This window comes from Salmo trutta, chromosome 32, assembly GCF_901001165.1.
Source record: "Salmo trutta chromosome 32, fSalTru1.1, whole genome shotgun sequence".
NCBI lineage: Eukaryota > Metazoa > Chordata > Actinopteri > Salmoniformes > Salmonidae > Salmo > Salmo trutta.
The window spans coordinates 3,104,487-3,131,271 of NC_042988.1; the positions used below are offsets into that span (position 1 = coordinate 3,104,487).

Sequence of the window (26,785 nt, forward strand, 5' to 3'; positions counted from 1 at the left end):
GAAAATGGTGCCGACAGATAGGGCTGCCATGCTTCTAGCTTACAAGCATTTCGCTACACCCACAATAACATCTGCTAAACACATATATGTGACAAATACAATTTGATAAGTAAGAGCTGTTTGGTTTTCCCGAAAACAGGTATGCACACACACACCCAACACACTGTGACTTCAGTCTGTTTTCCTATGACCCTGTGATGCAGCCCACTGGACAGGCCAAGCAAGTTCTTTCTCTTCTTTGTGGCAGGGGTGTGTGTGTGTACATGTACGTGGGCAGCCATTGGGTCCTACAGACAAGCCATAGACTGGCACTGCCCCTTCATGTCTTAGGAGGGGTGGGGATAGGGAGGGCACTTCAGATATTACTCCTCCATCCTTTAGTCTGTTTTTACCCCCTCCATCCTCCTTCCCCCATCCCCCTATCCAGAAGGGAGGGCGTTTGAGTAATGTGGCCCCCAAAGGGGCCCTTTGGGGTGGCGTTGGGCACCTCAGTTTGAGGCACTGCTGTTGTATGCGCTGGAGGTGGAGGGCATGGAGCCCGACGCCAACGTCCCAGGTTCGGTGGCCAGGGCCTTGCGGAAGGGGGGCATGAGGAAGGGGTCTTGGGCCAGCTGCAGCACGTCGATGCGCTCCTCCTTGCGGTAGGCCAGGTAGCGGCGGATGAAGGCCTGACAGAGAGAGAGAAAAAGGCACCGAAATGAGATGTTTATTTGTTTTTTAGGGGGTAGGTCAGCTTTAATATTACATAGAGATTGTGGCTTCCATCAATTTAATTGTCTGCATCATTTCCAATCCCCCAATAGATAGATAGATAGGTAGACACACACACACACACAGTACCAGTTAAGAATTTGGACACACTACTCATTCAAGGGCTTTTCTTTATTTTTACTATTTCATTGTAGAATAATAGTGAAGACATCAAAACTATGAAATAAGACATTTGGAATCATGTAGTAACCCAAAAAGTGTTAAACAAATCAACATATATTTTAGATTTGACAAAACAGCCAACCTTTTGCCTAGATGAAACCTTTGCACACTCTTGACATTCATTTAACCGGCTTCATGAGGTATTCAACGGGAATGCATTTAATTAACAGGTGTGCCTTGTTAAAAGTTCATTTGTGGAATGTCTTTCCTTCTTTATGTGTTTGAGCCAATCAGTTGTGCTGTGACAAGGTAGTGGTGGTATACAGAAGACAGTCCTATTTGACAAAAGACCAAGTGGGGTGGCGGGTAGCCTAGTGGTTAGAGCGTTGGGCTAGTATTGCAAGGTTGCTGGATCAAATCCCTGAGCTGACAAGATAAAACTCTCTTGTTCTGCCGCTGAATAAGGCAGTTAACTCCCTTTTTTGCTGTCATTGTAAATAACAATTTGTCCTTCACTGACTTGCCTTGTTAAATAAAGGTTAAAAATAAACAATTATGGCAAGAACAGTTCAAATAAGGAAGGAGAAATGACAGTCCATCATTACTTTTAGACATGAAAATCAGTAATTACGGAACATTCAAAGTTTCTTCAAGTGCAGTCGCAAAAACCATCAAGCGCTATGATGAAACTGGCTCTCATGAGGATCCCCACAGGAAAGGAAGAGTTACTTCTGCTGCACAGGATAAGTTCATTAGAGTTAACTGCACCTCAGATTGTAGCCCAAATAAATGCTTCACAGAGTTCAAGTAACAGACGCGTCTTAACATCAACTGTTCAGAGGAGACTGCGTGAATCAGGACTTCATTGTCAAATTGCTGCAAAGAAACCACTACTAAAGGACACCAATAAGAAGAAGAGACTTGCTTGGGCCAAGAAACACGAGCAATGGACATTAGACAGGTGGAAATCTGTCCTTGGGTCTGATGAGTTCAAATTTGAGATTTGGTTCCAACCTCCGTGTCTTTGTGAGACGCGGAGTAGGTGAACGGATGATCTCCGCATGTTTGGTTCCCACCGTGAAGCATGGATGAGGAGGTGTGATGGCTGTTACCGACAAGTGAGGTCTCGAACTAAAACGTACATGAACACACTTACCGCTGGCTACTATATGGAGACAAACAACAAACATTTTTTAATGAGCTGTGAAAAAAAGAGTGAACTATTTTCCAATGCTCATTAGACTGGCCCAAGCCAACCCCAGTAAATAAGCCATGTTGTATATGGTACATTCCACTCTCTCTTTCTTCTTGTATGTGTAGGCTACCACTGTACTGTACAGGGGGCCTGCGCTTTTTCTGGGACAACATGTTTGACCATGCCATGGTGGCCTTCCTGGACTGTGTGCAGCAGTTCAAGGAGGAGGTGGAGAAGGGAGACATGGGATTCTCCCTGCCCTACAGGTCAGTCAACTAGTCTAGCAGACATCATCTAATTATAATTGTAATCAGCTATGGATTATGTCGAGAGACCAAGGATTAAGCTGTCAAAAGCTGACCAACTTCAGTTATGTGTAAATTTGGTAAGTTAAACAACTAAATTAATTAGTTTATCTTTCTTCATTTTTCCAATTCATACAAAAAATCACTCCTTTTCATATTCAGATTTGACAAATACGTTCCCTTGTTTCTTAATATTTAATTTATTCTACTTTCCTGCACTAGTAACACATCTGACAGAATGATTTAGCTGAGTATTTGGATTTTATTTTATTGAGGTGTTTTATACAGGTGTTTCTGTAGATTTGAGGAACTGCTGAACACTGTTGGTTTAGACGTTTCTGTATACAATACTGCCTCCTAGTAGTACTGCCTCTTATTGGAACCCTCGCAGATTCCAAGGTAGAAGTCCTAATTTGGGCAGCAGGTGGTTTAGCAGTCACTGTATGTCTGTCTGTTCATTCCAAAATACAAAAGAGCGACAGACTCAGGTCCCTTGGTGCATCAGACCACGGATCGCTTCACGTAGCCAGCCAGTTCAGTGCCTTTGAGCCGGTGCTTGGTGGAGTCATAGACCCCCCGTCTAGAGCTCTTGGAGGAGAGCTTGGCACAGATCTCGCTGTGCTTCTCCAGGCGACTAGGATCAAAGCACCGGCCGCAGTACTCACACTGCTTCAGCTTGGAGTTGGCTGCACTCATCCCACATCGACGTTTCAACACCACCTGAATGAATGGATGTTATCAGATGGGCCAAATAATGGGCAGCTGGGCAACAAAGACAAGATATACAATATGTACAAACCAGACGAGGCTGATGGAAGGAGCTCATTGTAATGGGCTCATTGTAATAGCTGGAATAGAATAAAAGGAACGGTATCACACACATCAATCACATGGAAACCACGTTTGATTCCGATCAATTCATTTCATTCCAGCCATTACAACGATCCTATCCTCCTATAACTCCCCCCATCAGCCTCCTCTGATACAAACGCACGTGATCACCAACACTACACTAGATCAGCAGTTAGCATGGCTTTGGAATGTCAAGCTACTTTACCTGTCTGTCCTCCTTTTTCTCTTCCATGTTCAAACCCTTCTTGACTTCCTTTGGTTTGATCACAGTGTATCTCGTGGCTGTCTGCTTTGGCTTACTTGCCACACTGCTTTGTTCTCCATTTCTCCTCACCTCTTTATTCCTTTCTTCCTCTTCTTCGTTATCTCTTATCATCTCCCATAGGTCAGAATCCACCTTCATTAGGCAAATCTCCTGGATGAACTTCTCCACCTTTTTTCTCAACCGTTCTTTAGCGTTTTTCTCCTCCAGAGCCTGAGCATCCATCTTGGCCCCACTTTTAATCAGTTTCAATTCTTGGGTGACACTGATCAGCTTGGCCTTCATATATGCCATCACCTGCTCAGCCTCTGAGTTAAAGACGTCCCATACCATCTCGTCGGGGCATGGCGGTAGATCCTGTACAGTTAGGGTCTGAGTCTTGAACTGAACGTGTTTCTTCACAACCTGCCTTCTGTACTTTGAAGCAGCAGGACGAGGGCTGCCCTCTGGTCTGACTGGCTGGAAAGGCTTCTTCTTGGCATCATTGTTTGGCACAGTGACTCTGGCTATAATGGGAGGAAGTGGCATCTTGGCGACCATATTGGCTCCATGGACTGCCTTCAATGGCTTGGCACTATGGAGGTAGATGTCTTTCACCACGCAGGTTTGATCCCTCTTAGTATGGATGGGTTGCAGTGGCTTCCGGATGGGAGGAACAGTAGCCTTCCCTGACTGCTGAGATGTTGGAGTTACATGCAGTCTTTGACTCTTCCCATTGCAGATGGACCTCTTTTTCTGCAGTACTGGGATTCTGGAGGGAGGATGTGGTTTCTTTTCCACAGCCTTCAAACTGGCAAGTCGCTGCAGAGCACCCTTTCTTTCTTCAGTCAACTCCAGTACTGGGATACTGGAGGTGTTTAAACTGTTTTGTTTGAAAGTTGGAAGCTTCTCAGTGGCCTTGGGTTGAGATGTCAGGGCAGGCTGAACGCAGTTGCTTCTGGCAGCTCCAAGGTTCCCTGTTAAAGCATTATCTTCCTGTAGCGGCCGCAAAAATCTCCTCATCATCAAGGAGATTGACAGTGGCATTCTTCTAACCTCGTTCTGCAACTAAGTTTTCGTCAAGTAGCACTTTTGATATTTTATGGTGATCTACTGTGTTAACTATATCTCAGGACGAATTTGCTAGATTGCTGAAAATAGAACACTAGTATCCAAGACAATCAGACACCGGAATGTTCAAACAGAACATTTGGAATTTATTGATCAGTTGTGACATCATAATTAAAACAATCCCTTATTTTAAGTGTTTCTAAAATTCCCTATGGGGAGAAATGAATGGTGGAAATACGGTTAGAACCATTTCCTTGTTTGACCGCTATGTTTTATGGGTATTATGACTCATACTGTGGTACTCTATTGTACTTACACAAATAACTGGAGTTGGTCAGCTTTTGACAGCTTAATCCTTTGTCTGTGCATGATCATTTGCCTCCAACTAGTCACTAGCATGAGAAATCTGCAGATTATTTTGTTTTAGTTTACTGGCCTTAGATTTTAAAAAATGTGGGTGTTAGCAGTTGTAGATGTTGCCAGTTTCTTTCATACCCCTCAAGAAATAAACACTTGGGGGTTTGAGTTTTAGCACAACTTTTTCTGTTATGGTTCAGGATGGATGTCGAGAAGGGTAAGATTGAGGCATCGGCGGCTCCTACTCCATCAAGACCCAGTTCAACTCAGAGGAGCAGTGGACCAAGGCACTCAAGTTCATGTTGACCAACCTCAAGTGTGGCCTGGCGTGGGTGTCGTCTCAGTTTTACAACCGATAGAGGAGGAAGATGACGACTCACCCTGGGTGTGCCCCTTGACCCTTCTAAAACAACCATTTTGTCACAATGTGTGACTCTCAAAAGTTCTTCTTTTACAATGCTCTCCTTGCTTCCCTATGATGTTTTGAGAGGGTGGGGAGAAGACTGGAGGAAGGACTTTTGAGATTCACCACTGGTGTGAATTCCAATCCAATAAGTCTTGTTTCCTTGTTTGATTTCCATATTGACCATTTGAAAGAACAAGAAAAAACCTGTTAAATTGTACACATTCATGTCCGCCTAGACTAGTAGATGTTATGAAGGGAGCTATCTGAGACTTTTGACTTTATTCGTTCGTTTTTTTACCCACCTACCATTAGGTGCACTTCTTTGCGAGGCATGGAAAAACCTCCCTTGTCCCTTCATGCTTGCGCATAACAAAGGGATGAAAACTTGTTGACACAATATTTTACATTTATTAATTTGTAAAAACCTCTAGAAACATAATTCCACTTTCACATTATGGGGGATTGTGTGTAGGCCAGTGAAACTCAATTTTATCCATACAACAAAATGTGGAAAAAGTCAAGTGGCGTGAATACTTCCTGAAGGCACTTTGAGATTGGCTCTTCAGGCAGTCATTGGGTTGCTAGCCTTGTACGTAGCATGTAGTTAGCTCTGTATGGCTGTGTATATTTGAGTATTACCAGTTAGGCTATTCTGCTTTTCTCTGGTAAACAACACACCTATGCTCAAGCGTGAAATCAGGTTTCACAATATACTAAAATAACTTTGCTATTATTTAAGTAATGTTGGAATGTAGATTGTTATACTGCACAATTTCCAATGAATGAGATTTATCTTTGACGTAACTCCTTGCTAACAAACCACAAAGTCATACCCAAAGTTGGTGTAATGGTTTATATGCATTTCTATTAAGTCTCTCCCTCTCCATTTTGTGGGAAAGCCTCATGAAAAAATATGGACAACCATCCAAATAACAAAGCAAACTCCCAGTCCAATATCCAAGAAAATATTTAAATCTGATCAAATCAGTCAAAGTGATGATCCTAGTGAAAATGACTTCTTTCTTTCACTTAACAGTTAGACGTGTGTAAAACACAGGGGCGGAAATCCCGGGGGGGACACGACCCCCCCATCCTGGGAAAAATATGATTTGTCCCCCCCAATATATCACTGAAAAATAACTATGTAATTTAAATAATATTAATCATACACAATGAAAACAATTGTGCTGATTATAGACACTCAATAGCGCGTTTTTAAGTTTCAAAAGATTGCGACCCCCCCCACCCTTTGCCTCACAATGGTTTGATCCACTGCCAGTTCCTTAGCTTGCTAGGTAACAGAGAGGTCGTATCTACTGTCTGAAAGGCACTCAATGCACGTAACTGACGTGAGGTTAATCCAGTCAATCGAGCACACACACTAGCTGAATATGCAGAGCTAGCGCGCAAATATTAACTATTAAGCTAGCTAGTACCTATTCCATTTATGTGGCGTCGTCAAAGATGGAATCTTTGCTATCGTCAATTTATTCCAAGATCAGCATGCAGATGATGTAAGTTAGTGCTTCAAAGTCCCTGTGATAAGGTTAGCGATAAACTGAAATCCAAACTGAACAGAACTACACTCTCTTCTACCATTGTCTTAAATACACTGCTCAAAAAAATAAAGGGAACACTTAAACAACACATCCTAGTTCTGAATGAAAGAAATAATCTTATTAAAAACTTTTTTCTTTACATAGTTGAATGTGCTGACAACAAAATCACACAAAAATAATCAATGGAAATCCAATTTATCAACCCATGGAGGTCTGGATTTGGAGTCACACTCAAAATTAAAGTGGAAAACCACACTACAGGCTGATCCAACTTTGATGTAATGTCCTTAAAACAAGTCAAAATGTCCACCAACTCCTGGACAGTCTGTGGTGCAACGTGGCGTTGGTGGATGGAGCGAGACATGATGTCCCAGATGTGCTCAATTGGATTCAGGTCTGGGGAACGGGCGGGCCAGTCCATAGCATCAATGCCTTCCTCTTGCAGGAACTGCTGACAAACTCCAGCCACATGAGGTCTAGCATTGTCTTGCATTAGGAGGAACCTAGGGCCAACCGCACCAGCAAATGGTCTCACAAGGGGTCTGAGGATCTCATCTCGTTACCTAATGGCAGTCAGTCTACCTCTGGCGAGCACATGGAGGGCTGTGCGGCCCCCCAAAGAAATGCCACCCCACACCATGACTGACCCACCGCCAAACCGGTCATGCTGGAGGATGTTGCAGGCAGCAGAACGTTCTCCACGGCGTCTCCAGACTCTGTCACGTCTGTCACATGTGCTCAGTGTGAACCTGCTTCATCTGTGAAGAGCACATGGCGCCAGTGGCGAATTTGCCAATCTTGGTGTTCTCTGGCAAATGCCAAACGTCCTGCACGGTGTTGGGCTGTAAGCACAACCCCCACCTGTGGACGTCGGGCCCTCATACCACCCTCATGTAGTCTGTTTCTGACCGTTTGAGCAGACACATGCACATTTGTGACCTGCTGGAGGTCATTTTGCAGGGCTCTGGCAGTGCTCCTCCTGCTCCTCCTTGCACAAAGGCGGAGGTAGTGGTCCTGCTGCTGGGTTGTTGCCCTCCTACGGCCTCCTCCACGTCTCCTGATGTACTGGCCTGTCTCCTGGTAGCGCCTCCATGCTCTGGACGCTACGCTGACAGACACAGCAAACCTTCTTGCCACAGCTCGCATTGATATGCCATCCTGGATGAGCTGCACTACCTGAGCCACTTGTGTGGGTTGTAGACTCCGTCTCATGCTACCACTAGAGTGAAAGCACCGCCAGCATTCAAAAGTGACCAAAACATCAGCCAGGAAGCATAAGAACTGAGAAGTGGTCTGTGGTCACCACCTGCCGAACCACTCCTTTATTGGGGGTGTCTTGCTATTTGCCTATAATTTCCAACTGTTGTCTATTCCATTTGCACAACAGCGTGTGAAATTTATTGTCAATCAGTGTTGCTTCCTAAGTGGACAGTTTGATTTCACAGAAGTGTGATTGACTTGGAGTTACATTGTGTTGTTTAAGTGTTCCCTTTATTTTTTTGAGCAGTATATATTTAATGGTCGCGTTGCAAAAGCTAAATTGTCACAAGGGAACTTTTATTTATTTATTTTATTTCACCTTTATTTAACCCGGGTAGCAAAGATTATAGCAAACACCACTGAAACTGAATTGGTGCTCGCTAGCTTTGCAAATTCAGCTATTGTTGGAAGCCAGCCAATATGAAACAAACTATTAAAATTACAAAAGGTTGCAGCATATGTTGTGTAAATGGTGAACTCATACAGCTGTCAACTCTTGTCATTTTAATCCATTTCACATTTGCTAGCTACCTTTTAGATAATTGATAGAAGCCCATATCCTACTGTAAATAACCTACACTGTGTGTGTAGCCAGCCAGCCAGCCAGCCAGCCAGCCAGGTAGAAAAATGGTTGAAAAATATAAGACGGACATCAGAGTATTTTTCAATACACCAAAACGCATAGTAAGAACCCCAGTAGCCTAATATCTCAAAGACTAGTTGATAAAATGTTCATAAGAAAGAAATTAAATTCTAATGGAAATGTTTCACAATGATGTCATTAGGCAGAGCAGGCAACAGATGGCACACAGACAGCAGAGTTGGGGACAGATATGCAGGGACAGACTGGCAGAGACAGGGACTCTCAGGTAAGTTTGTTGAGTCTTTGTTTGGCAACATTATGAAAGGTTCTCCATTTTTTTTACTTGTAAAATAGGAACATAATTGGAAAATGCCATGGATAACCCCACTCTCAACTTAAACTGGTGACTGAACTAAGATTTGTTAAAGGCAATGGTATTGCTGTTGTGATTAGTTGTGTAGTTTTGGGTACCGGTAGTTAGGTGTACGGCAAACACCTTATTTCTTTGGTTCCTCAATATACATTTACCATATTACAATGTAGGCTATGTGTTACAGCACTCCTTTTGGTGTCCCCCTCAGGAATTGCTCTTGAGAAAATTTCATGTAATTGTCCCCTCCAAAGTTGATATCAGATTTTCGCCCCTGGTAAAACATAACAGTGTTGTATCAGCCAGGCATGGCTTCAACTTTGGTCATCTAAAATAGAAACTCCCCTTCATTTGAGCCAATCCAAAAGGGGAGGAGGGCAATTGATTCTATTATTGGGAAATATATAGAGTTCAACATATGATACAACTCAAGCAACAATTTGTAAAAAAGTATTTCTCTCAAAACATGAAATGGAATGGATATGTAGGAAAATGGTGCCGACAGATAGGGCTGCCATGCTTCTAGCTTACAAGCATTTCGCTACACCCACAATAACATCTGCTAAACACATATATGTGACAAATACAATTTGATAAGAGCTGTTTGGTTTTCCCGAAAACAGGTATGCACACACACACCCAACACACTGTGACTACAGTCTGTTTTCCTATGACCCTGTGATGCAGCCCACTGGACAGGCCAAGCAAGTTCTTTCTCTTCTTTGTGGCAGGGGTGTGTGTGTGTACATGTACGTGGGCAGCCATTGGGTCCTACAGACAAGCCATAGACTGGCACTGCCCTTTCAAGTCTTAGGAGGGGTGGGGATAGGGAGGGCACTTCAGATATTACTCCTCCATCCTTTAGTCTGTTTTTACCCCCTCCATCCTCCTTCCCCCATCCCCCTATGCAGAAGGGAGGGCGTTTGAGTAATGTGGCGTTGGGCACCTCAGTTCGAGGCAATGCTGTTGTATGCGCTGGAGGTGGAGGGCGTGGAGCCCGACGCCAACGGCGCAGGTCCGGTGGCCAGGGCCTTGCGGAAGGGGGGCATGAGGAAGGGGTCTTGGGCCAGCTGCAGCACGTCGATGCGCTCCTCCTTGCGGTAGGCCAGGTAGCGGCGGATGAAGGCCTGACGGAGAGAGAGAAAAAGGCACCGAAATGAGATGTTTATTTGTTTTTTAGGGGGTAGGTCAGCTTTAATATTACATAGAGATTGTGGCTTCCATCAGTGTAATTGTCTGCATCATTTCCAATCCCCCAATAGATAGATAGATAGATAGGTAGATACACACACACACACACACACACACACACACAGTACCAGTTAAGAATTTGGACACACTACTCATTCAAGGGCTTTTCTTTATTTTTACTATTTCATTGTAGAATAAAAGTTGAAGACATCAAAACTATGAAATAACACATTTGGAATCATGTAGTAACCCAAAAAGTGTTAAACAAATCAACATATATTTTAGATTTGACAAAACAGCCAACCTTTTGCCTTGATGAAACCTTTGCACACTCTTGACATTCATTTAACCGGCACATTACACATATGAACATGCCAATAATGGACCCACACAGAATGCCTTATGTAAAAGTTCTAACAATTCTAACATTTGTATAAATAAAGTTCTTCAAAAGGTATAGATAGATGGATTGATTAATTTATTGATTACGTAAGTATTCAACCTCCTGAGTCAATACATCTCAAAATCCAGTTCATATGTGCCTTGTTAAAAGTTCATTTGTGGAATGTCTTTCGTTCTTAATGTGTTTGAGCTAATCAGTTGTGCTGTGACAAGGTAGTGGTGGTATACAGAAGATAGCCCTATTTGACAAAAGATCAAGTGGGGTGGCAGGTAGCCTAGTGGTTAGAGTGTTGGGTTAGTATTGAAAGGTTGCTGGATCAAATCCCTGAGCTGACAAGATAAAACTCTCTTGTTCTGCTGCTGAATAAGGCAGTTAACTCCCTTTTTTGCTGTCATTGTAAATAACAATTTGTCCTTCACTGACTTGCCTTGTTAAATAAAGGTTAAAAATAAACAATTATGGCAAGAACAGTTCAAATAAGGTAGGAGAAATGACAGTCCATCATTACTTTTAGACATGAATGTCAGTCATTACGGAACATTCAAAGTTTCTTCAAGTGCAGTCGCAAAATCCATCAAGCGCTATGATGAAACTGGCTCTCATGAGGATCCCCACAGGAAAGGAAGAGTTACTTCTGCTGCACAGGATAAGTTCATTAGAGTTAACTGCACCTCAGATTGCAGTCCAAATAAATGCTTCACAGAGTTCAAGTAACAGACGCGTCTTAACATCAACTGTTCAGAGGAGACTGCGTGAATCAGGACTTCATGGTCGAACTGCTGCAAAGAAACCACTACTAAAGGACACCAATAAGAAGAAGAGACTTGCTTGGGCCAAGAAACACGAGCAATGGACATTAGACCGGTGGAAATCTGTCCTTGGGTCTGATGAGTCCAAATTTGAGATTTGGTTCCAACCGCCGTGTCTTTGTGAGACGGGGAGTAGGTGAACGGATGATCTCCGTATGTGTGGTTCCCACCGTGATGCATGGATGAGGAGGTGTGATGGCTGTTACCGACAAGTAAGGTCTCGAACTAAAACGTACATGAACACACTAACCGCTGGCTACTATATGGAGACAAACAACAAACATTTTTTAATGAGCTGTGAAAAAAAGAGTGAACTATTTTCCAATGCTCATTAGACTGGCCCAAGCCAACCCCAGTAAATAAGCCATGTTGTATATGGTACATTCCACTCTCTCTTTCTTCTTGTATGTGTAGGCTACCACTGTACTGTACAGGGGGCCTGCGCTTTTTCTGGGACAACAAGTTTGACCATGCCATGGTGGCCTTCCTGGACTGTATGCAGCAGTTCAAGGAGGAGGTGGAGAAGGGAGACATGGGATTCTGCCTGCCCTACAGGTCAGTCAACTAGTCTAGCAGACATCATCGAATTATAATTGTAATCAGCTACGGATTATGTCGAGAGACCAAGGATTAAGCTGTCAAAAGCTGACCAACTTCAGTTATGTGTAAATTTGGTAAGTTAAACCACTAAATTAATTAGTTTATCTTTCTTCATTTTTCCAATTCATACAAAAAATTACTCCTTTTCATATTCAGATTTGACAAATACGTTCCCTTGTTTCTTAATATTTCATTTATTCTACTTTCCTGCACTAGTAACACATCTGACAGAATGATTTAGCTGAGTATTTGGATTTTATTTTATTGAGGTGTTTTATACAGGTGTTTCTGTAGATTTGAGGAACTGCTGAACACTGTTGGTTTAGACGTTTCTGTATACAATACTGCCTCCTAGTAGTACTGCCTCTTATTGGAACCCTCACAGATTCCAAGGTAGAAGTCCTAATTTGGGCAGCAGGTGGTTTAGCAGTCACTGTATGTCTGTCTGTTCATTCCAAAATACAAAAGAGCGACAGACTCAGGTCCCTTGGTGCATCAGACCACGGATCGCTTCACGTAGCCAGCCAGTTCAGTGCCTTTGAGCCGGTGCTTGGTGGAGTCATAGACCCCCCGTCTAGAGCTCTTGGAGGAGAGCGTGGCACAGATCTCGCTGTGCTTCTCCAGGCGACTAGGATCAAAGCACCGGCCGCAGTGCTCACACTGCTTCAGCTTGGAGTTGGCTGCACTCATCCCAAATCGACGTTTCAACACCACCTGAATGAATGGATGTTATCAGATGGGCCAAATAATGGGCAGCTGGGCAACAAAGACAAGATATACAATATGTACAAACCAGACGAGGCTGATGGAAGGAGCTCATTGTAATGGGCTCATTGTAATAGCTGGAATAGAATAAAAGGAACGGTATCACACACATCAATCACATGGAAACCACGTTTGATTCCGATCAATTCATTTCATTCCAGCCATTACAACGATCCTATCCTCCTATAACTCCCCCCATCAGCCTCCTCTGATACAAACGCACGTGATCACCAACACTACACTAGATCAGCAGTTAGCATGGCTTTGGAATGTCAAGCTACTTTACCTGTCTGTCCTCCTTTTTCTCTTCCATGTTCAAACCCTTCTTGACTTCCTTTGGTTTGATCACAGTGTATCTCGTGGCTGTCTGCTTTGGCTTACTTGCCACACTGCTTTGTTCTCCATTTCTCCTCACCTCTTTATTCCTTTCTTCCTCTTCTTCGTTATCTCTTATCATCTCCCATAGGTCAGAATCCACCTTCATTAGGCAAATCTCCTGGATGAACTTCTCCACCTTTTTTCTCAACCGTTCTTTTGCGTTTTTCTCCTCCAGAGCCTGAGCATCCATCTTGGCCCCACTCTTAATCAGTTTCAATTCTTGGGTGACACTGATCAGCTTGGCCTTCATATATGCCATCACCTGCTCAGCCTCTGAGTTAAAGACGTCCCATACCATCTCATCGGGGCATGGTGGTAGATCCTGTACAGTTAGGGTCTGAGTCTTGAACTGAACGTGTTTCTTCACAACCTGCCTTCTGTACTTTGAAGCAGCAGGACGAGGGCTGCCCTCTGGTCTGACTGGCTGGAAAGGCTTCTTCTTGGCATCATTGTTTGGCACAGTGACTCTGGCTCTAATGGGAGGAAGTGGCATCTTGGCGACCATATTGGCTCCATGGACTGCCTTCAATGGCTTGGCACTATGGAGGTAGATGTCTTTCACCACGCAGGTTTGATCCCTCTTAGTATGGATGGGTTGCAGTGGCTTCCGGATGGGGGGAACAGTAGCCTTCCCTGACTGCTGAGATGTTGGAGCTACATGCAGTCTTTGACTCTTCCCATTGCAGATGGACCTCTTTTTCTGCAGTACTGGGATTCTGGAGGGAGGATGTGGTTTCCTTTCCACAGCCTTCAAACTGGCAAGTCGCTGCAGAGCACCCTTTCTTTCTTCAGTCAACTCCAGTACTGGGATTCTGGAGGTGTTTAAACTGTTTTGTTTGAAAGTTGGAAGCTTCTCAGTGGCCTTGGGTTGAGATGTCAGGGCAGGCTGAACGCAGTTGCTTCTGGCAGCTCCAAGGTTCCCTGTTAAAGCAATATCTTCCTGTAGCGGCCGCAAGAATCTCCTCATCATCAAGGAGATTGACAGTGGCATTCTTCTAACCTCGTTCTGCAACTAAGTTTTCGTCAAGTAGCACTTTCGATATTTTATGGTGATCTACTGTGTTAACTATATCTCAGGAGGATGTTGCTAGATTGCTGAAAATAGAACACTAGTATCCAAGACAATCAGACACCGGAATGTTCAAACAGAACATTTGGAATTTATTGATCAGTTGTGACATCATAATTAAAACAATCCCTTATTTTAAGTGTTTCTAAAATTCCCTATGGGGAGAAATGAATGGTGGAAATACGGTTAGAACCATTTCCTTGTTTGACCGCTATGTTTTATGGGTATTATGACTCATACTGTGGTACTCTATTGTACTTACACAAATAACTGGAGTTGGTCAGCTTTTGACAGCTTAATCCTTTGTCTGTGCATGATCATTTGCCTCCAACTAGTCACTAGCATGAGAAATCTGCAGATTATTTCGTTTTAGTTTACTGGCCTTAGATTTAAAAAAATGTGGGTGTTAGCAGTTGTAGATGTTGCCAGTTTCTTTCATACCCCTCAAGAAATAAACACTTTGGGGTTTGAGTTTTAGCACAACTTTTTCTGTTATGGTTCAGGATGGATGTCGAGAAGGGTAAGATTGAGGCAACGGCGGCTCCTACTCCATCAAGACCCAGTTCAACTCAGAGGAGCAGTGGACCAAGGCACTCAAGTTCATGTTGACCAACCTCAAGTGTGGCCTGGCGTGGGTGTCGTCTCAGTTTTACAACCGATAGAGGAGGAAGATGACGACTCACCCTGGGTGTGCCCCTTGACACTTCTAAAACCACCATTTTGTCACAATGTGTGACTCTCAAAAGTTCTTCTTCTACAATGCTCTCCTTGCTTCCCTATGATGTTTTGAGAGGGTGGGGAGAAGACTGGAGGAAGGACTTTTGAGATTCACCACTGGTGTGAATTCCAATCCAATAAGTCTTGTTTCCTTGTTTGATTTCCACATTGATCATTTGAAAGAACAAGAAAAAACCTGTTAAATTGTACACATTCATGTCCGCCTAGACTAGTAGATGTTATGAAGGGAGCTATCTGAGACTTTTGACTTTATTCGTTCGTTTTTTTACCCACCTACCATTAGGTGCACTTCTTTGCGAGGCATGGAAAAACCTCCCTTGTCCCTTCATGCTTGCGCATAACAAAGGGATGAAAACTTGTTGACACAATATTTTACATTTATTAATTTGTAAAAACCTCTAGAAACATAATTCCACTTGCACATTATGGGGGATTGTGTGTAGGCCAGTGAAACTCAATTTTATCCATACAACAAAATGTGGAAAAAGTCAAGTGGCGTGAATACTTCCTGAAGGCACTTTGAGATTGGCTCTTCAGGCAGTCATTGGGTTGCTAGCCTTGTACGTAGCATGTAGTTAGCTCTGTATGGCTGTGTATATTTGAGTATTACCAGTTAGGCTATTCTGCTTTTCTCTGGTAAACAACACACCTATGCTCAAGCGTGAAATCAGGTTTCACAATATACTAAAATAACTTTGCTATTATTTAAGTAATGTTGGAATGTAGATTGTTATACTGCACAATTTCCAATGAATGAGATTTATCTTTGACGTAACTCCTTGCTAACAAACCACAAAGTCATACCCAAAGTTGGTGTAATGGTTTATATGCATTTCTATTAAGTCTCTCCCTCTCCATTTTGTGGGAAAGCCTCATGAAAAAATATGGACAACCATCCAAATAACAAAGCAAACTCCCAGTCCAATATCCAAGAAAATATTTAAATCTGATCAAATCAGTCAAAGTGATGATCCTAGTGAAAATGACTTCTTTCTTTCACTTAACAGTTAGACGTGTGTAAAACACAGGGGCGGAAATCCCGGGGGGGACACGACCCCCCCATCCTGGGAAAAATATGATTTGTCCCCCCCAATATATCACTGAAAAATAACTATGTAATTTAAATAATATTAATCATACACAATGAAAGCAATTGTGCTGATTATAGACACTCAATAGCGCGTTTTTAAGTTTCAAAAGATTGCGACCCCCCCACCCTTTGCCTCACAATGGTTTGATCCACTGCCAGTTCCTTAGCTTGCTAGGTAACAGAGAGGTCGTATCTACTGTCTGAAAGGCACTCAATGCACGTAACTGAAGTGAGGTTAATCCAGTCAATCGAGCACACACACTAGCTGAATATGCAGAGCTAGCGCGCAAATATTAACTATTAAGCTAGCTAGTACCTATTCCATTTATGTGGCGTCGTCAAAGATGGAATCTTTGCTATCGTCAATTTATTCCAAGATCAGCATGCAGATGATGTAAGTTAGTGCTTCAAAGTCCCTGTGATAAGGTTAGCGATAAACTGAAATCCAAACTGAACAGAACTACACTCTCTTCTACCATTGTCTTAAATACACTGCTCAAAAAAATAAAGGGAACACTTAAAGAACACATCCTAGTTCTGAATGAAAGAAATAATCTTATTAAAAACTTTTTTCTTTACATAGTTGAATGTGCTGACAACAAAATCACACAAAAATAATCAATGGAAATCCAATTTATCAACCCATGGAGGTCTGGATTTGGAGTCACACTCAAAATTAAAGTGGAAAACCACACTACAGGCTGATCCAACTTTGATGTAATGTCCTTAAAAAAGGTCAAAATGAGGCTCAGTAGTGTGTGTGGCCTCCATGTGCCTGAATGACCTCCCTACAACGCCTGGGCATGCTCCTGATGAGGTGGCGGATGGTCTCCTGAGGGATCTCCTCTCAGACCTGGACTAAAGCATCCACCAACTCCTGGACAGTCTGTGGTGCAACGTGGCGTTGGTGGATGGAGCGAGACATGATGTCCCAGATGTGCTCAATTGGATTCAGTTCTGGGGAACGGGCGGGCCAGTCCATAGCATCAATGCCTTCCTCTTGCAGGAACTGCTGACAAACTCCAGCCACATGAGGTCTAGCATTGTCTTGCATTAGGAGGAACCTAGGGCCAACCGCACCAGCAAATGGTCTCACAAGGGGTCTGAGGATCTCATCTCGTTACCTAATGGCAGTCAGGCTACCTCTGGCGAGCACATGGAGGGCTGTGCGGCCCCCCAAAGAAATGCCACCCCACACCATGACTGACCCACCGCCAAACCGGTCATGCTGGAGGATGTTGCAGGCAGCAGAACGTTCTCCACGGCGTCTCCAGACTCTGTCACGTCTGTCACATGTGCTCAGTGTGAACCTGCTTCATCTGTGAAGAGCACATGGCGCCAGTGGCGAATTTGCCAATCTTGGTGTTCTCTGGCAAATGCCAAACGTCCTGCACGGTGTTGGGCTGTAAGCACAACCCCCACCTGTGGACGTCGGGCCCTCATACCACCCTCATGGAGTCTGTTTCTGACCGTTTGAGCAGACACATGCACATTTGTGACCTGCTGGAGGTCATTTTGCAGGGCCCTGGCAGTGCTCCTCCTGCTCCTCCTTGCACAAAGGCGGAGGTAGTGGTCCTGCTGCTGGGTTGTTGCCCTCCTACGGCCTCCTCCACGTCTCCTGATGTACTGGCCTGTCTCCTGGTAGCGCCTCCATGCTCTGGACGCTACGCTGACAGACACAGCAAACCTTCTTGCCACAGCTCGCATTGATATGCCATCCTGGATGAGCTGCACTACCTGAGCCACTTGTGTGGGTTGTAGACTCCGTCTCATGCTACCACTAGAGTGAAAGCACCGCCAGCATTCAAAAGTGACCAAAACATCAGCCAGGAAGCATAAGAACTGAGAAGTGGTCTGTGGTCACCACCTGCCGAACCACTCCTTTATTGGGGGTGTCTTGCTAATTGCCTATAATTTCCAACTGTTGTCTATTCCATTTGCACAACAGCGTGTGAAATTTATTGTCAATCAGTGTTGCTTCCTAAGTGGACAGTTTGATTTCACAGAAGTGTGATTGACTTGGAGTTACATTGTGTTGTTTAAGTGTTCCCTTTATTTTTTTGAGCAGTATATATTTAATGGTCTCGTTGCAAAAGCTAAATTGTCACAAGGGAACTTTTATTTATTTATTTTATTTCACCTTTATTTAACCCGGGTAGCAAAGATTATAGCAAACACCACTGAAACTGAATTGGTGCTCGCTAGCTTTGCAAATTCAGCTATTGTTGGAAGCCAGCCAATATGAAACAAACTATTAAAATTACAAAAGGTTGCAGCATATGTTGTGTAAATGGTGAACTCATACAGCTGTCAACTCTTGTCATTTTAATCCATTTCACATTTGCTAGCTACCTTTTAGATAATTGATAGAAGCCCATATCCTACTGTAAATAACCTACACTGTGTGTGTAGCCAGCCAGCCAGCCAGCCAGCCAGCCAGGTAGAAAAATGGTTGAAAAATAAAAGACGGACATCAGAGTATTTTTCAATACACCAAAACGCATAGTAAGAACCCCAGTAGCCTAATATCTCAAAGACTAGTTGATAAAATGTTCATAAGAAAGAAATTAAATTCTAATGGAAATGTTTCACAATGATGTCATTAGGCAGAGCAGGCAACAGATGGCACACAGACAGCAGAGTTGGGGACAGATATGCAGGGACAGACTGGCAGAGACAGGGACTCTCAGGTAAGTTTGTTGAGTCTTTGTTTGGCAACATTATGAAAGGTTCTCCATTTTTTTTACTTGTAAAATAGGAACATAATTGGCAAATGCCATGGATAACCCCACTCTCAACTTAAACTGGTGACTGAACTAAGATTTGTTAAAGGCAATGGTATTGCTGTTGTGATTAGTTGTGTAGTTTTGGGTACCGGTAGTTAGGTGTACGGCAAACACCTTATTTCTTTGGTTCCTCAATATACATTTACCATATTACAATGTAGGCTATGTGTTACAGCACTCCTTTTGGTGTCCCCCTCAGGAATTGCTCTTGAGAAAATTTCATGTAATTGTCCCCTCCAAAGTTGATATCAGATTTTCGCCCCTGGTAAAACATAACAGTGTTGTATCAGCCAGGCATGGCTTCAACTTTGGTCATCTAAAATAGAAACTCCCCTTCATTTGAGCCAATCCAAAAGGGGAGGAGGGCAATTGATTCTATTATTGGGAAATATATAGAGTTCAACATATGATACAACTCAAGCAACAATTTGTAAAAAAGTATTTCTCTCAAAACATGAAATGGAATGGATATGTAGGAAAATGGTGCCGACAGATAGGGCTGCCATGCTTCTAGCGTACAAGCATTTTCGCTACACCCACAATAACATCTGCTAAACACATATATGTGACAAATACAATTTGATAAGAGCTGTTTGGTTTTCCCGAAAACAGGTATGCACACACACACCCAACACACTGTGACTACAGTCTGTTTTCCTATGACCCTGTGATGCAGCCCACTGGACAGGCCATGCAAGTTATTTCTCTTCTTTGTGGCAGGGGTTTGTGTGTGTACATGTACGTGGGCAGCCATTGGGTCCTACAGACAAGCCATAGACTGGCACTGCCCTTTCAAGTCTTAGGAGGGGTGGGGATAGGGAGGGCACTTCAGATATTACTCCTCCATCATTTAGTCTGTTTTTACCCCCTCCATCCTCCTTCCCCCATCCCCCTATGCAGAAGGGAGGGCGTTTGAGTAATGTGGCGTTGGGCACCTCAGTTCGAGGCACTGCTGTTGTATGCGCTGGAGGTGGAGGGCGTGGAGCCAGGGCCTTGCGGAAGGGGGGCATGAGGAAGGGGTCTTGGGCCAGCTGCAGCACGTCGATGCGCTCCTCCTTGCGGTAGGCCAGGTAGCGGCGGATGAAGGCCTGACGGAGAGAGAGAAAAAGGCACCGAAATGAGATCTTTATTTGTTTTTAAGGGGGTAGGTCAGCTTTAATATTACATAGAGATTGTGGCTTCCATCAGTGTAATTGTCTGCATCATTTCCAATCCCCCAATACATAGATAGATAGGTAGATACACACACACACACACACACACACACACACACACACACACAGTACCAGTTAAGAATTTGGACACACTACTCATTCAAGGGCTTTTCTTTATTTTTACTATTTCATTGTAGAATAATAGTGAAGACATCAAAACTATGAAATAACCCATTTGGAATCATGTAGTAACCCAAAAAGTGTTAAACAAATCAACATATATTTTAGATTTGACAAAACTGCCAACCTTTTGCCTTGATGAAACCTTTGCACACTCTTGACATTCATTTAACCGGCTTCATGAGGTATTCAACGGGAATGCATTTAATTAACAGGTGTGCCTTGTTAAAAGTTCATCTGTGGAATGTCTTTCCTTCTTAATGTGTTTGAGCCAATCAGTTGTGCTGTGACAAGGTAGTGGTGGTATACAGAAGACAGCCCTATTTGACAGAAGACCAAGTGGGGTGGCAGATAGCCTAGTGGTTAGAGCGTTGGGCTAGTATTGAAAGGTTGCTGGATCAAATACCTGAGCTGATAAAACCCTCTTGTTCTGCCGCTGAATAATGCAGTTAACTCCCTTTTTTGCGGTCATTGTAAATAACAATTTGTCCTTCACTGACTTGCCTTGTTAAATAAAGGTTAAAAATAAACAATTATGGCAAGAACAGTTCAAATAAGGTATGAGAAATGACAGTCCATCATTACTTTTTGACATGAAAGTCAGTCATTACGGAACATTCAAAGTTTCTTCAAGTGCAGTCGCAAAATCCATCAAGCGCTATGATGAAACTGGCTCTCATGAGGATCCCCACAGGAAAGGAAGAGTTACTTCTGCTGCACAGGATAAGTTCATTAGAGTTAACTGCACCTCAGATTGCAGCCCAAATAAATGCTTCACAAAGTTCAAGTAACAGACGCGTCTTAACATCAACTGTTCAGAGGAGACTGCGTGAATCAGGACTTCATTGTCAAATTGCTGCAAAGAAACCACTACCAAAGGACACCAATAAGAAGAAGAGACTTGCTTGGGCCAAGAAACACGAGCAATGGACATTAGATCGGTGGAAATCTGTCCTTGGGTCTGATGAGTCCAAATTTGAGATTTATTTCCAACCGCCGTGTCTTTGTGAGACGGGGAGTAGGTGAACGGATGATCTCCGCATGTGTGGTTCCCACCGTGAAGCATGGATGAGGAGGTGTGATGGCTGTTACCGACAAGTGAGGTCTCGAACTAAAACGTACATGAACACACTTACCGCTGGCTACTATATGGAGACAAACAACAAACATTTTTTAATGAGCTGTGAAAAAAAGAGTGAACTATTTTCCAATGCTCATTAGACTGGCCCAAGCCAACCCCAGTAAATAAGCCATGTTGTATATGGTACATTCCACTCTCTCTTTCTTCTTGTATGTGTAGGCTACCACTGTACTGTACAGGGGGCCTGCGCTTTTTCTGGGACAACATGTTTGACCATGCCATGGTGGCCTTCCTGGACTGTGTGCAGCAGTTCAAGGAGGAGGTGGAGAAGGGAGACACGGGATTCTGCCTGCCCTACAGGTCAGTCAACTAGTCTAGCAGACATCATCTAATTATAATTGTAATCAGCTATGGATTATGTCGAGAGACCAAGGATTAAGCTGTCAAAAGCTGACCAACTTCAGTTATGTGTAAATTTGGTAAGTTAAACAACTAAATTAATTAGTTTATCTTTCTTCATTTTTCCAATTCATACAAAAAATCGCTCCTTTTCATATTCAGATTTGACAAATACGTTCCCCTGTTTCTAAATATTTCATTTAATCTACTTTCCTGCACTAGTAACACATCTGACAGAATGATTTAGATGAGTATTTGGATTTTATTTTATTGAGGTGTTTTATACAGGTGTTTCTGTAGATTTGAGGAACTGCTGAACACTGTTGGTTTAGACATTTCTGTATACAATACTGCCTCCTAGTAGTACTGCCTCTTATTGGAACCCTCACAGATTCCAAGGTAGAAGTCCTAATTTGGGCAGCAGGTGGTTTAGCAGTCACTGTATGTCTGTCTGTTCATTCCAAAATACAAAAGAGCGACAGACTCAGGTCCCTTGGTGCATCAGACCACGGATCGCTTCACGTAGCCAGCCAGTTCAGTGCCTTTGAGCCGGTGCTTGGTGGAGTCATAGACCCCCCGTCTAGAGCTCTTGGAGGAGAGCGTGGCACAGATCTCGCTGTGCTTCTCCAGGCGACTAGGATCAAAGCACCGGCCGCAGTGCTCACACTGCTTCAGCTTGGAGTTGGCTGCACTCATCCCAAATCGACGTTTCAACACCACCTGAATGAATGGATGTTATCAGATGGGCCAAATAATGGGCAGCTGGGCAACAAAGACAAGATATACAATATGTACAAACCAGACGAGGCTGATGGAAGGAGCTCATTGTAATGGGCTCATTGTAATAGCTGGAATAGAATAAAAGGAACGGTATCACACACATCAATCACATGGAAACCACGTTTGATTCCGATCAATTCATTTCATTCCAGCCATTACAACGATCCTATCCTCCTATAACTCCTCCCATCAGCCTCCTCTGATACAAACGCACGTGATCACCAACACTACACTAGATCAGCAGTTAGCATGGCTTTGGAATGTCAAGCTACTTTACCTGTCTGTCCTCCTTTTTCTCTTCCATGTTCAAACCCTTCTTGACTTCCTTTGGTTTGCTCACAGTGTATCTCGTGGCTGTCTGCTTTGGCTTACTTGCCACACTGCTTTGTTCTCCATTTCTCCTCACCTCTTTATTCCTTTCTTCCTCTTCTTCGTTATCTCTTATCATCTCCCATAGGTCAGAATCCACCTTCATTAGGCAAATCTCCTGGATGAACTTCTCCACCTTTTTTCTCAACCGTTCTTTTGCGTTTTTCTCCTCCAGAGTCTGAGCATCCATCTTGGCCCCACTTTTAATCAGTTTCAATTCTTGGGTGACACTGATCAGCTTGGCCTTCATATATGCCATCACCTGCTCAGCCTCTGAGTTAAAGACGTCCCATACCATCTCGTCGGGGCATGGCGGTAGATCCTGTACAGTTAGGGTCTGAGTCTTGAACTGAACGTGTTTCTTCACAACCTGCCTTCTGTACTTTGAAGCAGCAGGACGAGGGCTGCCCTCTGGTCTGACTGGATGGAAAGGCTTCTTCTTGGCATCATTGTTTGGCACAGTGACTCTGGCTCTAATGGGAGGAAGTGGCATCTTGGCGACCATATTGGCTCCATGGACTGCCTTCAATGGCTTGGCACTATGGAGGTAGATGTCTTTCACCACGCAGGTTTGATCCCTCTTAGTATGGATGGGTTGCAGTGGCTTCCGGATGGGAGGAACAGTAGCCTTCCCTGACTGCTGAGATGTTGGAGCTACATGCAGTCTTTGACTCTTCCCATTGCAGATGGACCTCTTTTTCTGCAGTACTGGGATTCTGGAGGGAGGATGTGGTTTCTTTTCCACAGCCTTCAAACTGGCAAGTCGCTGCAGAGCACCCTTTCTTTCTTCAGTCATCTCCAGTACTGGGATACTGGAGGTGTTTAAACTGTTTTGTTTGAAAGTTGGAAGCTTCTCAGTGGCCTTGGGTTGAGATGTCAGGGCAGGCTGAACGCAGTTGCTTCTGGCAGCTCCAAGGTTCCCTGTTAAAGCATTATCTTCCTGTAGCGGCCGCAAGAATCTCCTCATCATCAAGGAGATTGACAGTGGCATTCTTCTAACCTCGTTCTGCAACTAAGTTTTCGTCAAGTAGCACTTTTGATATTTTATGGTGATCTACTGTGTTAACTATATCTCAGGACGAATTTGCTAGATTGCTGAAAATAGAACACTAGTATCCAAGACAATCAGACACCGGAATGTTCAAACAGAACATTTGGAATTTATTGATCAGTTGTGACATCATAATTAAAACAATCCCTTATTTTAAGTGTTTCTAAAATTCCCTATGGGGAGAAATGAATGGTGGAAATACGGTTAGAACCATTTCCTTGTTTGACCACTATGTTTTATGGGTATTATGACTCATACTGTGGTACTCTATTGTACTTACACAAATAACTGGAGTTGGTCAGCTTTTGACAGCTTAATCCTTTGTCTGTGCATGATCATTTGCCTCCAACTAGTCACTAGCATGAGAAATCTGCAGATTATTTTGTTTTAGTTTACTGGCCTTAGATTTTAAAAAATGTGGGTGTTAGCAGTTGTAGATGTTGCCAGTTTCTTTCATACCCCTCAATAAATAAACACTTGGGGGTTTGAGTTTTAGCACAACTTTTTCTGTTATGGTTCAGGATGGATGTCGAGAAGGGTAAGATTGAGGCATCGGCGGCTCCTACTCCATCAAGACCCAGTTCAACTCAGAGGAGCAGTGGACCAAGGCACTCAAGTTCATGTTGACCAACCTCAAGTGTGGCCTGGCGTGGGTGTCGTCTCAGTTTTACAACCGATAGAGGAGGAAGATGACGACTCACCCTGGGTGTGCCCCTTGACCCTTCTAAAACAACCATTTTGTCACAATGTGTGACTCTCAAAAGTTCTTCTTTTACAATGCTCTCCTTGCTTCCCTATGATGTTTTGAGAGGGTGGGGAGAAGACTGGAGGAAGGACTTTTGAGATTCACCACTGGTGTGAATTCAATCCAATAAGTCTTGTTTCCTTGTTTGATTTCCATATTGACCATTTGAAAGAACAAGAAAAAACCTGTTAAATTGTACACATTCATGTCCGCCTAGACTAGTAGATGTTATGAAGGGAGCTATCTGAGACTTTTGACTTTATTCGTTCGTTTTTTTACCCACCTACCATTAGGTGCACTTCTTTGCGAGGCATGGAAAAACCTCCCTTGTCCCTTCATGCTTGCGCATAACAAAGGGATTGAAAACTTGTTGACACAATATTTTACATTTATTAATTTGTAAAAACCTCTAGAAACATAATTCCACTTTCACATTATGGGGGATTGTGTGTAGGCCAGTGAAACTCAATTTTATCCATACAACAAAATGTGGAAAAAGTCAAGTGGCGTGAATACTTCCTGAAGGCACTTTGAGATTGGCTCTTCAGGCAGTCATTGGGTTGCTAGCCTTGTACGTAGCACGTAGTTAGCTCTGTATGCCTGTGTATATTTGAGTATTACCAGTTAGGCTATTCTGCTTTTCTCTGGTAAACAACACACCTATGCTCAAGCGTGAAATCAGGTTTCACAATATACTAAAATAACTTTGCTATTATTTAAGTAATGTTGGAATGTAGATTGTTATACTGCACAATTTCCAATGAATGAGATTTATCTTTGACGTAACTCCTTGCTAACAAACCACAAAGTCATACCCAAAGTTGGTGTAATGGTTTATATGCATTTCTATTAAGTCTCTCCCTCTCCATTTTGTGGGAAAGCCTCATGAAAAAATATGGACAACCATCCAAATAACAAAGCAAACTCCCAGTCCAATATCCAAGAAAATATTTAAATCTGATCAAATCAGTCAAAGTGATGATCCTAGTGAAAATGACTTCTTTCTTTCACTTAACAGTTAGACGTGTGTAAAACACAGGGGCGGAAATCCCGGGGGGGACACGACCCCCCCATCCTGGGAAAAATATGATTTGTCCCCCCCAATATATCACTGAAACATAACTATGTAATTTAAATAATATTAATCATACACAATGAAAGCAATTGTGCTGATTGTAGACACTCAATAGCGCGTTTTTAAGTTTCAAAAGATTGCGACCCCCCCACCCTTTACCTCACAATGGTTTGATCCACTGCCAGTTCCTTAGCTTGCTAGGTAACAGAGAGGTCGTATCTACTGTCTGAAAGGCACTCAATGCACGTAACTGACGTGAGGTTAATCCAGTCAATCGAGCACACACACTTGCTGAATATGCAGAGCTAGCGCGCAAATATTAACTATTAAGCTAGCTAGTACCTATTCCATTTATGTGGCGTCGTCAAAGATGGAATCTTTGCTATCGTCAATTTATTCCAAGATCAGCATGCAGATGATGTAAGTTAGTGCTTCAAAGTCCCTGTGATAAGGTTAGCGATAAACTGAAATCCAAACTGAACAGAACTACACTCTCTTCTACCATTGTCTTAAATACACTGCTCAAAAAAATAAAGGGAACACTTAAACAACACATCCTAGTTCTGAATGAAAGAAATAATCTTATTAAAAACTTTTTTCTTTACATAGTTGAATGTGCTGACAACAAAATCACACAAAAATAATCAATGGAAATCCAATTTATCAACCCATGGAGGTCTGGATTTGGAGTCACACTCAAAATTAAAGTGGAAAACCACACTACAGGCTGATCCAACTTTGATGTAATGTCCTTAAAACAAGTCAAAATGAGGCTCAGTAGTGTGTGTGGCCTCCACGTGCCTGAATGACCTCCCTACAACGCCTGGGCATGCTCCTGATGAGGTGGCGGATGTGCTCCTGAGGGATCTCCTCTCAGACCTGGACTAAAGCATCCACCAACTCCTGGACAGTCTGTGGTGCAACGTGGCGTTGGTGGATGGAGCGAGACATGATGTCCCAGATGTGCTCAATTGGATTCAGGTCTGGGGAACGGGCGGGCCAGTCCATAGCATCAATGCCTTCCTATTGCAGGAACTGCTGACAAACTCC

At 43.2% G+C, this 26,785-nt stretch overlaps 2 protein-coding genes across 2 annotated transcripts; both read right to left on the reverse strand.

The window, feature by feature from the left end:
• Positions 1–488: 488 nt before the first annotated feature.
• On the reverse strand, positions 489–4,027 carry LOC115170650 (uncharacterized). Its single transcript, XM_029726898.1, has 2 exons — positions 3,431–4,027; positions 489–668 (listed from the first exon to the last, which is right to left on the reverse strand). The coding sequence occupies exons 1-2, from the start codon at positions 4,025–4,027 to the stop codon at positions 489–491; spliced, it is 777 nt and encodes a 258-aa protein (XP_029582758.1).
• Positions 4,028–10,019: 5,992 nt separating this feature from the next.
• On the reverse strand, positions 10,020–20,417 carry LOC115170651 (uncharacterized). Its single transcript, XM_029726899.1, has 4 exons — positions 20,409–20,417; positions 19,767–19,989; positions 13,127–13,926; positions 10,020–10,199 (listed from the first exon to the last, which is right to left on the reverse strand). The coding sequence occupies exons 1-4, from the start codon at positions 20,415–20,417 to the stop codon at positions 10,020–10,022; spliced, it is 1,212 nt and encodes a 403-aa protein (XP_029582759.1).
• Positions 20,418–26,785: the final 6,368 nt, after the last annotated feature.

What these genes read in the sequence shown, in the direction of transcription:
- LOC115170650 (XM_029726898.1), bottom strand. Translation starts at nt 4,027, where the DNA reads ATGGTCGCCAAGATGCCACTTCCTCCCATTATAGCCAGAGTCACTGTG. An exon ending in AGAAAAAGGAGGACAGACAG is followed by an intron (nt 669 to 3,430) that starts GTAAAGTAGCTT and finishes TCTCTCTGTCAG; the next exon opens with GCCTTCATCCGCCGCTACCT.
- LOC115170651 (XM_029726899.1), bottom strand. An exon ending in GGGGAAGGAGGATGGAGGGG is followed by an intron (nt 13,927 to 19,766) that starts GTAAAAACAGAC and finishes CCAGAATCCCAG; the next exon opens with TACTGCAGAAAAAGAGGTCC. An exon ending in AGAAAAAGGAGGACAGACAG is followed by an intron (nt 10,200 to 13,126) that starts GTAAAGTAGCTT and finishes TCTCTCCGTCAG; the next exon opens with GCCTTCATCCGCCGCTACCT.